General features: G+C 38.6%; 1 protein-coding gene across 4 annotated transcripts in view; it reads right to left on the bottom strand.

Moving 5' to 3' along the window:
• Positions 1-15432, bottom strand: part of FANCL (FA complementation group L) — a 30051-nt gene extending 14619 nt beyond the window's left edge. The window contains exons 1-6 of one of the 4 annotated variants that reach the window (XM_069850212.1): positions 15310-15432; positions 11457-11515; positions 10435-10495; positions 9837-9893; positions 8001-8098; positions 3093-3189 (exon numbers count right to left, since the gene is read on the bottom strand). In XM_069850212.1, the coding sequence (XP_069706313.1) occupies positions 3093-3189; positions 8001-8098; positions 9837-9893; positions 10435-10495; positions 11457-11515; positions 15310-15402 (465 nt within the window). In that variant the 5' untranslated portion in view covers positions 15403-15432. The remainder of the gene's footprint in view (positions 1-3092; positions 3190-8000; positions 8099-9836; positions 9894-10434; positions 10496-11456; positions 11516-15309) is intronic. The other 3 variants (XM_069850214.1, XM_069850215.1, XM_069850213.1) reach the window with 3 other exon arrangements.
• Between the last annotated feature and the right edge of the window lie 786 nt (positions 15433-16218).

The following is a 16218-nucleotide window of genomic DNA, read 5'->3' as shown; positions in this document are numbered from 1 at the left end:
AACCCAAACCCACACCCCCAAAAAACAGCAATTTTTCTTTGCATTTTTAGTCAAATTTTCTTTAAGAACATAATATTGTACTGTGTACCAGATAATTGCCAAGAACTAAGCAATGATGATTTTGCACAGATGTATAATGCTTTTAGACCTTGTGGAGTGAAATCCTATATAAAATAAGGTGAGCCATACCCCAGGAGATATACCACAGCACATCAATGATTTATGTTATTACACTTCCTTTCAACTCTATATAATCATCCTACTATTCTTTAGAACAATTTAAGCAATTATTAAACAGAATGTTTACGTCGTAGTTTTGAGCAAGCCTCTAACTTCATCCAGGAAAAGTATTTTCATAACCCTTGCCAAATAATTCTGATAATTACCAGAGGATCTTGCTTACTACACAACATGCAAATTCGTGTAGTGGCCTATTTGGATTCTCGGGATCTGAAATGGCAAGCATCCAACACACCTCTCATGTAATACAAAATGAAATCAGATAAATAAAACCCAGTCTACTTGGTGTTATACTCACAAAGGTGCACACTTTTTCAGAAAACTTCTCTTGTTATTTAAATTGTGACTGGATACACATTTCTGCATTGGGGATTTTCAACCAAACAAATCTGAAAACTATTTCATGAAACAATCAGAGCATTAAACAATACACCCTGTTAAGAGGTTTAAGACTAATCACTTACCAAACTCAAAGTTGTATAGCACATGACCTGGTTAACATCCAACTATGCTATGACCATTCTCAGTTGTTCCAGGTTTAAATTCACAGAATCACTAGGTTGGAAAAGACCCACAGGATCATTGAGTCCAACCACTCCTATCAAAACACAAGTTTCAGTAACAGTCTTGGGACCATTCCTTTCTGTTGTCATTTGTGTTGGGCCCTTGCTTGTAGGGAGAACAATGAATACAGAACTGAAGTCCATGTTACACGTGCAGTCTGGACCTAGAGGTGCAGAGTGCTGACACTCAACAAATGCAGTTAATAGAGAATAGGTGTTTTGAAAGAACAGTTCCTAACACAAAGCATATTAAGACAAAGATAACAGGCAGAAGCATTTAACAATGTGTTAAGGAAAAGTCCTCAAAACACGTCCATTAAGAATGATAGCAAATGTATACTTGGGGGATTATCCAAGTACACATAGCTTTATGAAAAGAATTTACTAAATCACTAAAGAATTTCTTCCTGAACACATTGTGGGCAGGCTCATAAACTCATTTCACTGTATGGCATCCATGAGGAAAAGGCTGAGCGAACCAATCTGTTAGAACATAGCCAAGGGCCGGTAATATATACAGTAGGGAGGAGAGGTTTAAACTTGCAGACTAACTTTCACCAGCATAACAAAAATAAGCATACTTCCATTAAAGCAGGTTATAAAAAGAAATCCCTTCAGAAAAACACATAAATTAAGTCTTTTCAAATGTGTTGGGTATGTATACCAAGGAAAATCAAATCCCTATGTCATCAAAACCACATTTCACGTATAAATTCCCTCTTGTGGCAAGTTTAAATGCCAGACATGGTTTCAAAAGGACGAGCGATTGATCCTTTATCATAACAATCACTTTTTAAAAAAAAAAAAAAAAAAGATTGATGATTACTTTTTACAATACACAAGATGGATAATCCAGTCTCTTTATTACACTGTACCCTTCATTTTTAGAGGGTGCTTTCTTCTGCTACTGGGAGTCTCACCTTCAGGCATTTTATTACTATGAACAAAACAGAAAGCCTTTAAAACAGAACTGTAATTTTTGTTTCCCTTACAGGACACTTTCCAATTCAGTGGTACACGAAGGCTAGACAGAACTGGGCAACGCACAAGTATGCTAGTGTTTGACTGCAGCAGCTGCTTGGTAAAAATGGTATTGCACTGTAATTTTTTTCCTGCACTTTTGTATTTCCTAATAGTTAAAGCACTTTACTTCAGCCATCATAAAAATTAACAAAAACTTAGGTGCAACAGACTGCACTTAATTTCTAGTGTTGTAATCAGTATGGGATAGCAGCTCTCTTATAAGCAGTAACAACAGAATCTAGCTACTCTCCTTAGACATTAAACAGACCAAAATTGTACTTCTCAATATACTTTTTTCACCGATGCACTTAATGGATTGATTAGCAAATTAATTATGCGTTTGTTACTCTGTGCATGCAGAATATTCCTTTTTTCAAATTCACTTTAGCAACCTCAATTCCCAAAAATTACTTTTTCCAGAGGCTTCTTTTTCTCATCTAAGGCAAAATGAACTTGTCTCACGTAAAACTCAAAATCTCCTGGTATTTAAAGGAACACAGCATGTCTGTGAAGGCAGAATTTAATCTTGCAATACCATGCCCAGTTCTCATCCCTTCAGGATTACTGTTGCAGATAATAGACCAGGGATAGTTCCAAACAATGTTTAAACACTTTTGGACTCCCTTTTTCTAAATAAAACAGCTATTACCATGCAATTGTCACCATGCAGCCTGGATATTCACAGTTTCCAGGAAAAGTTGTATACTTTGAAATGAGAAATTCTGTGAAGAAACATTGGAATTTGAATTCAGTTCTAAATACTAAGAAGAATCAGAAATTTTCTGCTTCTGCACACCCCATGGATTTGCTTTGCAAGAACTGTCAAAAGTGATTTTTTAAATAATAAGGAACACACTTTTGTAGTTATCTTTTCATAGATCTTTATATCTACTGCTTTAATGGCAACACTTCCTAAAGAAGCAACTTGACACCCTCTAATTCTTGTTACACGCATAGTCTCTGGATGTAGTGATAGCCTCTGGATGGAGTGATCATGAAAGAAAGTCTCACAAATGGTGTACAATCCAAAATGTTTTTCGTGCGATGCATACTTTCATATGAAAAGATTTTTACAGATAATGATAATGCAATATCAACTTTATTTAAAGTCTGAAAACTGTCCTTTATATAAAATAATTTCTTCCCCCCCATTATCTTGCAGAACACACATACAAACAAACCAAGTCTCAAAAATCCTTATGAATTCACAAAAATCCACTTATTTCAAGGAAGCTTGAAAATATATTTCCTCCCACATAAATTCACCTTTGCATTTAACTTCAGAGTGATGAGATGCTGTCGACCACTAGAGTCTTCAGCTTTTAGCTTGATTGTGGCAAGACCAGTATCCACATATGTGACCCTGAAAGAAAAAAGGAAACCCTTAACAGCATTGCAAGAGGTATAGTTTGAAGTGTCTGCAGTGCTCTTATTAGTCTGTTACAAATATTAATCAGAGGAGGTCCTATATGCCAACTACTTCTGTCGTTCTAGATTTACTGCTGTTAATACACCACTCTATTGCTTAATGCAGTCATATATCTTTGGGTTATTTACAATGTGTGTCAAGGCTCACGCTGTGGTCAGTGAGCACTGTGTTTCAGTTTTCCATCACTGGAACCTTTGACACACACAGCATGTTCCTGTCAGCCTCTACTTATGTACACATTAAGCTTCCTGTCAAATCTTTGATCCATTTCTGCAGTTTCTTACTGTATGAGACTTTTATGCTCTTGATTTGCTTTTCTTGCCAATGAAGTTCTCTTTTATTATCAATACTATTATTGTGGAAAATTCAGTGGATATTGGTTCATATTCTGAAATTGATTTTCTGCAGAAAACAGCATCCAAACAGGTACAAAATGAGTTATTTATGATGATTTCCCTTTGTTTCATGACAGTTTTACACAGTATACATGCACCGAGCAACTACCTAGTACATACTAAATGTAAATAAGTTTTAAAACTTCTGACAATCACTGACTCTTTGCTTCAGATGTCATTGATTTGTGCTTCCCACAACAATGAAGGTGAATACAATTGTAAAACACACTGTTGTCTCAAAATATGTTCTGCTGAGTCCTTTCAGTAACTGCCAGAAAGGTTCCAAATTATCTATGTATTTACTAGCAAACTGGGCTTGTGGATATTCTGACATTTTTACTATGGCATTCTTGTGTAAAGATGAAAGTCAGTCCAAGATTATTGTACAACTTATCACCTAAACTGATGGAAAGGCCTATCAGTGTTCAATTACAAAAAAAAAAAAGCGCATCTCCTAGCTGACCTAGAGTAACTTTTATTTTAAAAAGACATCATGTACAGGCCCAGTCATTTGAATCAGCATGCTGGGAAAAATAGTTTGCTTTGAAATGAAACTGGCAACGGAGTTGCAGAAGCCTGTACAAGAAAAAGTAGGCATATACCAAAGAGTGTGCAAGTTCCTAGGAAGGAAGTGAAAAGACAAAGACATAAAAATTAACTGAGATAGGCTAAATATGAGGGAACTGGAAAATACAGATGGAAAAAGCAGTACTGTCACTAAGTAGGGAAGGAGATATATTATTTCATGTTTAATGCTGATTAACTTCAATGCAATATTAAACACTCCTACAGATTCCTGGGAGTATTTTGACACTCCTTTTCTTCACAACAGTTGAAAGAAATACAAGTCTTAATGAAAGTTTAATTCAACTGCAGTCAATTAAACTTGATTTATTGAGAAAGAATTAGAGCATTCTTCCTCTACCTGGAAAAAAATAATTACTCCCACTTTATTCCAATGTTGTCTCAAAATTGTATCACAGAGTTTTATAAAGATCATAAACTACCCGTATCCCACCCCTCCATCTACTGTTGCCTGGTATGTGGGAAAATCCTAGACCAGCAGGTAAGGCACAAAACTGTTGCTGCAATAAAATAAAATCCAGAGCAGTGTCCAAAACAAAGCACAACTGGTGCCTGCATCAATGCAGTATGAGGTTATATAGGAAGAGAGAATGGAAAAATTAAAGGGATGCTGTCAAGATGTTTAGGTCTTAAAATTATATGTTTTGACAGTCTTCTTGTTTGGACCACTTCACTCCTGACATGTCAGAAAGGTATGGATTATTTTAGTTTAAAATCAAACATTTTTGCAGTTCCTCACTCTATACTGGATGGGAGGGAACAAGATTAAAAAGTTATTTATATTTCTTAGATAGCAATGTCTCAAATTTTATTTTGAGATCCTTAAGGGTTCAGCACTTTTACAAGTAGAACAATCTGACAGCCACTAAAATAAACATATATAGAGGTGTGCACCTATTTATAGATTTAAACATAAATATATGCACACTATTATATTAAAAATATAGTGAAAACACGATTATGGTTCAATCATATTTGTAAAGAACGTTCACATTCAGTTTTATTGACAGTATAAATTAGACAAACTTCCAAAAAAAATTAAGCACTTGGTACAAGTACTTAGAGTCCCAATAATGGCTACTTTTTTCATTACGTAGAGGGATACATCACAAAATGATTTTCAAGTTCTGTCCATTATTCAATTTTTAAGATTTTTAGTTTTATTATTCACATTTAAAGTACCTTTTAAAACCAGCTTAAAAAGTGATTTCCACTGAGTGTAGAGATAACAGAAAAAAAAACCAAACTGTAAAATACGTATATCACCACCACTATGAAGCACAACTACAATCCAGAGCAATCTGGCAATTCTTAGGACTTTTATTTAATTTTGACTTCAACAACTAGTCAGTAGTACAAGAGAACTATCCAAGCTAAGCAGGACAACACCTTCTAAAGTATTCTTCACTACAAACCATGTGCTTAGAGTTTTTCTGGTAAAACATTGTCTTCCCTTTCAAAACTTTCACAAACAGGATCATCGAGGAATAAATAAACTACTCAGACAAGGGGCATACAGGGTTGAAGAACACTCACAATGAAAATTCATAGCTAGCCTTGCTTCCCCTCAACAGAACATAAAAACAATAAACTGCCCCTGTGGAACAAAGACGCATTCAATTTTCCATTTAGGAAAGAAAGAAATTCAATAACTTTGTGGCTATCCGTTCCGTAACATCATAATATGACATGAAAGGATCAGTTCTGTAGGAATGGAGAAAGTTGCTCAATGCTTTAAAAAGTCGTATGAACTTCTTCATATGATTGTAAAATCAAATAAGGAATTGTTTACATAGGTGATATTTCAGTTATATAAACCTTCAGTCCCTGCAGGCTCCACCATTTTATCATACATAAGAAAAAAATGGACTGACCATAAAGATGGAAAGCCTCAGTTAAATCCCTGACATACTGTAATTCAGCATGACACACAAACGATTGAGAGCACATGACAAGGCAGGATTCACTTGGAAATGGACAAAGCAAGAGGAGAAGATACCTTCTATAAGAAAAACTTGCCAATGCATTGCGATTTTAGACGAATGGGATCCTGACTCACACAATGGACTTAAGAGATATCAGCAACCTTTATTAATTCATATGAAGGTGATAAGAGTCTTCAAATGTTTTATAGTCAATAATTTAACTTCAAGACATCATCATGGCATTAACCAGTAAGATTATAGGATAGATAGTATTAGGAGAGCCTCTTCTGTAGCTTATTATTACTACATGTGTACTCTCTCCCACCTCAGCTGATTAGGTCTGTGCTGGTACTTTTATGTGTTCTTAAAACGAAGGAAGTATCCTCTTTTGAACTCCTTGGCTGCTAGGACAGCACTTGGTGTTGGGAATCTCACAGAATTTTATAACCTGAACTGCAACTTTTGTGCACAAGTATTTGAATAACAAAGCACATTCACTCTACCCCACACCTAAATTAGGTCAAAGAATCAAGTTTTCTGTATCACAGAGAAAGCGATTATATCTAACCATAGCAGCCTGCCCATGTGCAATCTTCATTACCATCTGTACTTGCAGTGGTTTAGGAGAAAAGAAGTGTAAGATCGTTGCAGATCATGTCTCTTCAATTTGTTTCTGAGAAACTTCACATATTCCTTAGATGAAAGCCATCAGAACACACAAAATTTGTGCTGTACTTGAGAGAATCTTACCTCACTTCAGAGGTAAAAGACTATAGCTTACTGCTTTGATTTTCTTTCAAACAAAACATCATACAGTTTTTGGGTGCAGTCAGCTTCTAGCACAACCCAAAATTCACTAGGAGAAACTAAAGTTTAGGGACTGCAACAAGTCAGTTATTCTCTAAGAAAAGTCTGGATAAACAAAGCTGGAGGCTCCTCAAGGAGTGAGCAGTAACTGACCCTTACTTAACGCAGGCTTAGGTTTGTGCTGGAAGACCATACCAGGATGTTTTTAACTAACATGCAAATACACATTACCTGCAACTCAAAATCAGTCTAGGTTAGAGCCTTCCTGGTAGTTCATTATACTGTTAAAAGCACACTAAAATCAGAGGCACAACCTAGTAATGTACTTCAAATCACCCTTCTAGGTTATTTTCCTTCCGACTCAATCAGGTATTATCCTCTAGGTACAGCCTAGCCCTTTGATTAATGATTGGCCTCCCCGACCAAAAATAACCAATCAAATAGACTTCGTCTGTAATTAAGTCAATATTTACTGAATTACATGATTCAACTGGACAAAAGCACAACATAAGTTAGGTGTCTACGTGAAGGCTATCTCTGCCTAGAAACTAGGTCAAATTCTGCCCTAGAAGCACGGCCTCTGATAAAACACTGATGTGCTATTTAATAATAAACCACTGGATGTTTTGAATCTACAGCAAGTCAGAAGAAATACCAGTTCTGAGATAAGCTACTAACCTGTATTTTGAAAGCGTATTTTTAGTGTATTTAGTTCTAAACTACATATCCAGTCATATAACTATAGTACATTTTATATCTAACTTTAAAGTATATTTTTTGTATTTCAGTGCCTGTTTTGCTGCATGGCTTTTTGGAAGGTTGTTCGGTTTTTTTTCATTTTGGGAAAGCAGGCATGATTTAAAATTTATGTCCCATGTGTTTAGGAAATTCTAACTAATATCCAGATTCTTTAAAGCAAAACCAGTTTCTGAACAGAGGAAGTTAACAGAACGAGTACATTTGACATGTTCAACTCACAAACAAAAGAACAGATATTGTAAACAATGTCTGTTAAGAAAGAAAATAAACTTACTTATTCCAACCCAGTATTTCTAAATCTCTGACAAGACAGGAGTAGTATTCTGGCGGCCGTGGTATATGCAGGTCTGGTGTATTCTTTAAAGCAATTTCCTGTTTAAAAGAACATTAAAAACATCATTAAGACAGATTTCAATATTTTTGCATCTATTTAGTCATGTGATTTTTGCAATTCATTCAAAAATATTAAGCTTATGTAAAATTAACTGTACACTGCATTTGTTTTGTTATAGCCTCCAGCTAAAACAGACAAAGAAGCTGTTTGGTAAATTACTTCAGATACTGGTAATGAAAACATCTGCAATTTAAAAAAAACACACCACAGATGTTGACAACAGTCTTCAGATGCAAATATCAAATGTGCCTCTTTTTCAGCTAATAAATTTGAAGTCAAGCATCTTGACTGAAAGAACATTTCAAAAGAAGGTTCTATTAAGCCCACAGCTGTCTCCTGGGCTCCATAGGCCAAAAAGACATCACATATATCAAATTCCCCCATATTATTTTAAAGTAGATATATACAACTTTATACAGCAATCAAACAAACAAAGAAAATAATATAACACCCCCCTACTTTCTCAGCTTTTAATATAAGAATCCCTGAGAGTAAGTTTTGGTACAGATACTCATGGAATAAGTTGTAAGGCCTCAAAAAGAAATTTTAATCAAAAAGCTAATGCCAGGTTACAGAGAAAAAACAAACAGTATGTTCCACATTTGTGTTGTGCTACTTGTTCTTTAAAAGTGTACTTAAGTTAGAATTATGCTTACAAGACAAATAAATAAATGAAAAAATTAGAATAAAAGTATTAATAGTTTAAAATAAATTTAAATAAAAGAAATAATAAATAGAATTAATAGTAAAATCAGTACAACTGCTTCTTCCCAGTCCTCCCACAATGTCTTTTGTTGTTTTCTCTGTCTGCACTGGGGATCACTATTTTACTATTCCGAATGAATTATACTTTCATTGCATTCTCATTTTCTGAGTGCCTGTGTATCCAGGCAAACTGATTGGAATAACTATTATGAAATATTCCAAAATAGCCACATGCAGACATTCTTATTCAAAGCACCTTTGTCTGGTTCACATAATCCAGATTGGTAGGGACTGAACCAATGCTGAGGAAAGGCATTCCGGTGCAGAGCAGCAGTGTAATACTAGGAGGGTGTCTCTGTTGGTACTTTGAAGAATATTTACTGTGTTTCATTTCTAAGTTAAGTAGGCTGCATATAAGTATTCTTTGCCAGGAATACTCATAGAATGTTTCACTAAGAGACAAGAAATTGCCAGTTTTGTGTTGTTAAAGACTTTGCTAGTCTTCAATTCCAGATTACAAACCTTTTATATAAATGAATAAAGAGCATCTCTGAATTATCAACAAAGCTTTCTGTATTTATTGGTCAACTTGCCACACAGGTAGAAGCACGTTCAGCAATCTACTGACTGGATTTGTATAATTATCAGCCTTCTCTACCATATAGACAACACTAGGTATTCCAAGAAAATCATTGTAAAGAGGATGGCTCTATATTGAAATCCCTTGCTAAGATTTAAAAAAAAATATATCAGGCACCAACATCTGCAGATTACGATTTGCATTCCAATTTCCAAAGAGTAGAGTCACTTAATATTTTAAAGGATATTTATAAAAATATTACATAAACAGCATACATAAAGTCACCTCTTCTTAACAACAACAACAAAAAAAAATCCAAAAAAACCCCACCAACATAAATCCATCTACCTAATAATAAACTGCAACAAACTGAAAGTGAAAAATCAAAGCTAGAACATCCCTTCTCCTACACACGTATTCTGTCAACTTACCAAAATAGTTTTCAGCTCCACCATAAAACTGACAAGATCTGGACAGCTGTGCAACCTCTGGAGAGAACACAGTTATCAGTTCTTTTCCCTCAACTCAAAACTTTTAGTGGTAAACAATTTCAGTCTAGCTATCTCTTTTTCTAGTACTATGAAACCAGCTAACATAGAAAACCCAACCATATACCACATTTAAATACTTCAATTAAAGAACAAACGTGAGTACAGTGAACTTTACTGAAAATTAACCACCACCTAGATCTATCAGTAATTAACGCGAATTCTCTCCCTTGCATTATGAACAGTTTGTAAAAAATACAAGAAAAAAAATCTGTTTGTAATTGAGAGATTAAAGAAAAATTCCAGTAAAATGTCAGCAGCCATTTACTAAAAATCACTGTCTTCAAAAAATAATGCTTGAATAAAAATATTCCCTAAATTCTATCCATCTCTCTTTAAATTGTCTTTCAAATCCTCAAGCATTTCAAATAGCTGTACAATGAAAGGAGTTGTTTAACGCCTTTAGAATAGATGTGTAAGTATAAGCTTTCCAGAAGTGTTATAAGCATACACTTTACAAATTATTTTAATACTTGCATACCTGCTTTAAAATATGCTGGTATCGATGCAGTATCTTCTTGAGGTGCCAGCTACACTCTACCCTACACAAACAGTATTTTGTATAAATTTTAAATTCACAACACATGATTTTTAGAAGACCAGAAAGTCTGCTACTCAACAACATAAATTTTTCTTCAAAAAAAAAAAGGAAGCAAACAACTCAGAATTTCTTTAAGCTTTCATATTCAACGTTATTTAAAACTTTAAAATGTCACTATACCAAACCCCATTAAAAATTAAATATTTAATTACAAAAGTCTCTGTCCTTTGCTGAGAACAACAGCATAATTCTTGCAAGCTAATATGACTTCATAATATATACACCAATATTAAAAACGGTATCCTGAAAATGCCAAAGTTACCTATAATGCAGTTTAAAGTATCCACCCTAGAATGTAATAAAGCTATCTAATGCCACATGTGTTCACAGTCCAGAGCAGGCTGGCCTAAGCCATGTTAAAGACTAATCCCTGCATATGTGCATACAGATGCTACACACCCACGTGACTACGATTAAAAATGCATAGTAATAAGTACAGAGCTTTTAAAGAAAATATGGGCAACAGAAAAGTAAACCTATTAACAGAAAAGAGAATTATGGTCACCATAGGTTTTTTTAACTTCAAGTATATAATTGCTTCAATTTTCAACTTTGCACTGAATTTTCTGTTTCCCAAATGGTGGCATATAAATAACATGATATAAATGAAACAGTTGGGGTTTTTTTTCCCCAAGTATATTGATCTATATATAAATACAACCAATTAATTACAACAGATTTCAAACTTAATGAACAACAAAATATTTTTATACAGGCAATGTTCACTGTCAGTGTTTATTAACACCAATGCTGAACAATTTTGTTACAAATTCAAACCAGTAGGAATTAATTACCAACACCGATACTGGAAAAAAAAATTCACGCACGTATCCATCATTGCTTTTATCAAAATAAACTTTTGTTACATACATTTACAGATTACTTTAAGCAAACTATCTTACCGTGCATTTTTCAGCTGAAAATCCACTGGCAACAGTATCCTGATATGGAAGTCTCTACCCTTGAAAATAATCATTTAGTTAATAGGAAGGTCAGCAAAGAAAAATAGTTAAGACACTTACAGGAAGTATTCCCCATAAGATCAGCTACTAAGAAAGAAATTTTCTTATGTGGCTTTCAGGAATATTATCCAGAATATCTTTATTTAGGAAGAAAAGCAGCCTGAGTGACAGGTAGAAACAATGCTGATTTTAATTCTAAAGTTGAAATACTCTTGAGCTCTAACTCACAATATTTAGTAAAAACTCTTTAGTCCATCACATTTCACAAAGCAACATAACACCTTTTACAAGAAAAATAAACAGTATCCAAATCTGGACAAAGCCAAGAAATAAAATTTAATCTAAGCCATGCTGCAGTACATGAAAGACTATCTTCAACTAAAGTAAAAGTCAAAACATATCATAAAAGTACTACACTAAAAAGGAACTTGGGCACTGATCCACAACGCATTTCAGCAAGGTTTTAGAAACTGCATAAAAATAAACAAAGAAACAGATCCAAGTACATGAATGTAACTTTTTTTTTTCCTGTTAGCTCAATCCCATTAATGGGGATAGAGAGAGCGTAGTTCCTAAATGCCACTACTTTTCTTTTCAGTAATTTTCCTTATTTGTGATCCTCCTTCTACTTTCCTGTGGGATGACCAAGATAAAACTGAAATAAAGGTTTACAAGTAGGCTTAACTCCCCCCTGAAGTGAAAAGGGCAGGTAACTCATCTCAAAACTTTTATTCTAGACTGTTCCAGCTCAGCATTCCTTGAATTACATCCACAAATTCTGAGATATCTTCAGCAGGAAGTTAAGAACAAAAATATATTTCCATCTGTGATTAGATGACCAATACAGTGGATGCTTTATCTTCATTTCAGAAAGGCTTTTAATGCTGCTTCCCATAACATCCTTATAGACAAGCCAAGGAAGAATAAACTAGATAAGCTGATGGTGAGGTGCACCAAAAACTTGCAGAACTGCTGGGCTCAAAGGGCTGTGGATCAGCAGGATGAAATCCAGCCCGAAGCCGCTCACTAATGGCACACATCAGGGGTCAGTCCTGGGGCCAACGCTATTTCAACTTCAGTAGTGACCTGGATGATGGGACAGGATGCAGCCTCACTCAGCAACTTGCCAGAGGACACAAAACTGGGAGGATTGTTTAACAGACCCTGTGATTGTGCTACCATTCAGAGAGACCTCAGCAGGGTGAAGAAATGGGCTGACAGGAACTTCTTGAACTTCAGAAAGGCAAGTAAGTTCAAAGGCCTGCACTGGGAGAGGATTCACCCCCTGCAGCAGCACACACCGGTGGCTTACCAGCTAGAATGTGACTGTAAAAAAGAACCCAGTGGTCGTTGTGGACATGAAGTTCACCCTGAGCCAGCAAAGCTCGCCTGCAGCAAAGAAGGCCAACAACCTTCCACACTGCATTAGGGTGAGCATTTCCAGCAGGTTGAGGGAGGTGATCCTTCCCCTCTGGTCAGCACCAGTGTGGCACACCTGGAGTGCTGGGTCTCCAGTAAAAGAAAGGCATGGACATACTGGTGCTAGTCCAGTGAAGAGCTATGAGGGTGATCAAGAACTTGAAGCATCCATCTATCATATGAGGAGAGACTGAGGGAGCTGGGACAGGCTAAGGAGAAAAGAAGGATTAGAGGGAATCTTGCCAGCACGTACAAATAGATGATGAAGGAGGACTAAAGAAGGTGTAGTCAGATTCTGAGTGATGGACACTTACAGGCTGAGAGGCAATGGTACAAGCTGAAATAGAGGGAGTTTCACCTAAATGCAATGAAAAACAAGCCTGAAGAGTGTGGATGGTCAAACACTAACAGGCTGCCCAAGAGCCTGCATAGACACATAGGTATTCAAAACCCAACTTGAAACAGTCCTGAGCAACCTGTTACAGCTGACCCTGCTAGAGGACCTCCACAGGTCCCTTCCAACCTCAGTGTTTCTTAACAAGACGTGTTTCAGAGATGAACATAGCTCACTGTCATATGACTTGCTTTCAAACTCCTCCAAAACTAATGTTAGTGTACGTTTAAAATAAGCACATAACCTCAGACCTTGCTACATTACAGCCTTAGTCCTAATCCAAAAAGAATCACAGACATTCACTTCTTAACCTTTGCATAAACTCCAGGATGCATTCTAAAGCACTGGGCATTTCAAAAGTTCCAGCTGTTAGATTAATACAAATATAAACATAGTCTTGCAAATGTCTTGTGAAAGTTGAATGAGTCACCAAAAAACTTCCTGAATTTTGACTGCAAAATTATATTTCTGAAAATGCAAGTGCGACACAGCCTACGCCTCTTAACTTTTGTATAGAAAGAAAATCTCATGCTATTTCTAACACCCATTGAGAGCTGTTTCTGTGGTCTATGTATTCACATGTGTGATATTCCAATGAACCATCACTGCACAGGGCCTCTGATGGCAAAGTTGACTTAAAAGCATCCCTCTCGACCTGTCTTAGCTCTTCACCAACTCCAGTGCGTGCGTGCCGTTCTTCTCCCTGCACTTCAATTCACCAGATCCCCAAACTGATGACGCAACTACTTAAACTGAAACATGACAAGTAAAACACGCACAGTCAGTAGTCAGTCATTTGCTTCCACCTTTACCCTAGGCCAAGAGTTCAGGCACAGTAAATCACAGAATGATTTGGGTTGGAAGAGACCTTAAAGATCACTCAGTTCCCACCCCCTGCCATGGGTAGAGACAACTACCACTGGATCAGGTTGCCAGAGGCTCATCCAACCTGGCCTTGAACACCTTCAAGGATGGGGCAGCCACAACTTCTCTGGGCAACCTGTGCCAGTGCCTCACCAACCTGACAGGAAAACATTTCTTCTTAATATCTCATCCAAACATATCTTCTTCCAGCTTAAAACCATTCCCCCTCATCCTGTCCCTGCACTCCCTGATAAAAAGCCCCTCCTCAGCTTTCCTGTAGCCCCCTTTAAGTACTAGAAGGTTGCTATAAGGTCTCCCCAGAGCCTTCTCCAGGCTGAACAAGCCCAACTCTCCAAGCGGGTCCACATATGGGAGGTGCTCCAGTCCTCTGTTCATGTTCATGGCCCTCCTGCGCCCCCCCAAATACTTGCCAGCACAACAAACCCAACCCACAAAACCACCAGAGAGACCAGGACGCCCAAAGAAGCATGGTTATGCGCGCACAAAGAGGACGAAGACGTGGGATAGTAACATGGGGGCAGGGAGACCCTGCACGCTGAGGCACCCTGTACACATCCCACCACGCCACATGCCCACACCCACACCACCCATCCAACGTAACCCACATACACATACACTCAACCCCCAACTCCTTCAACCCCCAACCCACACCCCTCACCCCATACCTCCAACCCCCAAACACACACCCTCTCCAGATCCACACGTAACCCCAAATACACACTCCCCCAGACCCAGCCCCCACACTCGCCCCGCCCCAGACCCACCCCCCACACTCGCCGCCCCTAGACCCACACCCCAAACTCGTCCCACCCACACCCCACACTCGCCCCCCACACCCACACCCCCATACTCGCCCCCCCCAGACTCATACCCATCCCCCCATCCCTTCACACCCCCAGACACACACTCACGCCTCCCGAGACTCACCCCCCCCACTCGCTCGTCTTACTCGCCTCCCACTTACTCCCCCTCGCCTTCCCCCTTCACGAGCCCCGGCGCGCGCCCTCCCTCACGCAGACCCGGTCCCGCCGCTGACCGCGACCGCGGGAAGAGCCGGACCCGGCAAAACCGCCGGCGGCAGCGGCCAAGCGGTACCTGCGCAGTGACGAAGCCCTCGTAGGCCGTCCCGTGCCGGTCCTGAGGCAGCAGCAGCGGGCACTGACGGAGCAAAGCCCCAGCTCCCGCCATGCCGCCGCCGCCGCAATCGGCTCCTTTCACGTTCGAATCAGACGCGCCGGCGGCCGAGGCCCCGCCCCCGCCGGCACGCGGCGCGCGCGCACAGGGCGGGAAGGAAGCGGAGGGGCGGCGCGCGCGTCCGCCGCTCGCGCCTCGAGGTGGCGGGGTGGGGGGCGGTGCCAGAGACCCTGGGGGTGGCGGGGCGGCTGCTTGAAGCGGGAACCGTGGCCGGAGCAATAAGTGAAAGCGAAAACACCCCCTGCCCCGTCAGTCAGTTAGTTGCTTCCACGTCTACCCTCGGCCGGGAGCTCAGGCACAGGGAATCACAGAATGGCTTGGGTTGGAAGAGACTTCGAAGCCCGTCCAGCTTCAACCCCCCTGCCAGGGCCACCTCTGAAGAACGAGATTTTTTGGTTTATGTTGCTGACCTATTATATATTTGAGTATTATGTATAGCTTTTGTGATTTTAGAACTAAAGTATAGGATTAGCTTGAATAAGAACTTTTAGCTGGCCTGTGCCTGGGTGTTTACGCTTGCATAAGGAATTCTAACAAGGCTGCAGTTAGAAACAATGCAACTGTAACCAATTAAGCCAGATAACAAAGACTAGTGCAATGATAAGAGAAAGAAGAACTGTCTAGGACCAGATGCGACCTTGAAGAGGTGCCCAGGGAGACTAAGAGCATGCGCAAGAAGGAGAGTTGGAAAGTTCAACTGTGAGGAAGATCTACAGCCTTCATCCAGAGACCCCTGAAGAAGACCCCCCCAGGGCAGAGCACCTGCACCAAGAGGAAGAAACTTATGTAAATAAATTCCAGGAACTGATT

This window comes from Phaenicophaeus curvirostris, chromosome 2 (assembly GCF_032191515.1).
Source record: "Phaenicophaeus curvirostris isolate KB17595 chromosome 2, BPBGC_Pcur_1.0, whole genome shotgun sequence".
NCBI classification, from domain to species: Eukaryota; Metazoa; Chordata; class Aves; order Cuculiformes; family Cuculidae; genus Phaenicophaeus; species Phaenicophaeus curvirostris.
This window is presented reverse-complemented; position numbering and strand designations above follow the sequence as displayed.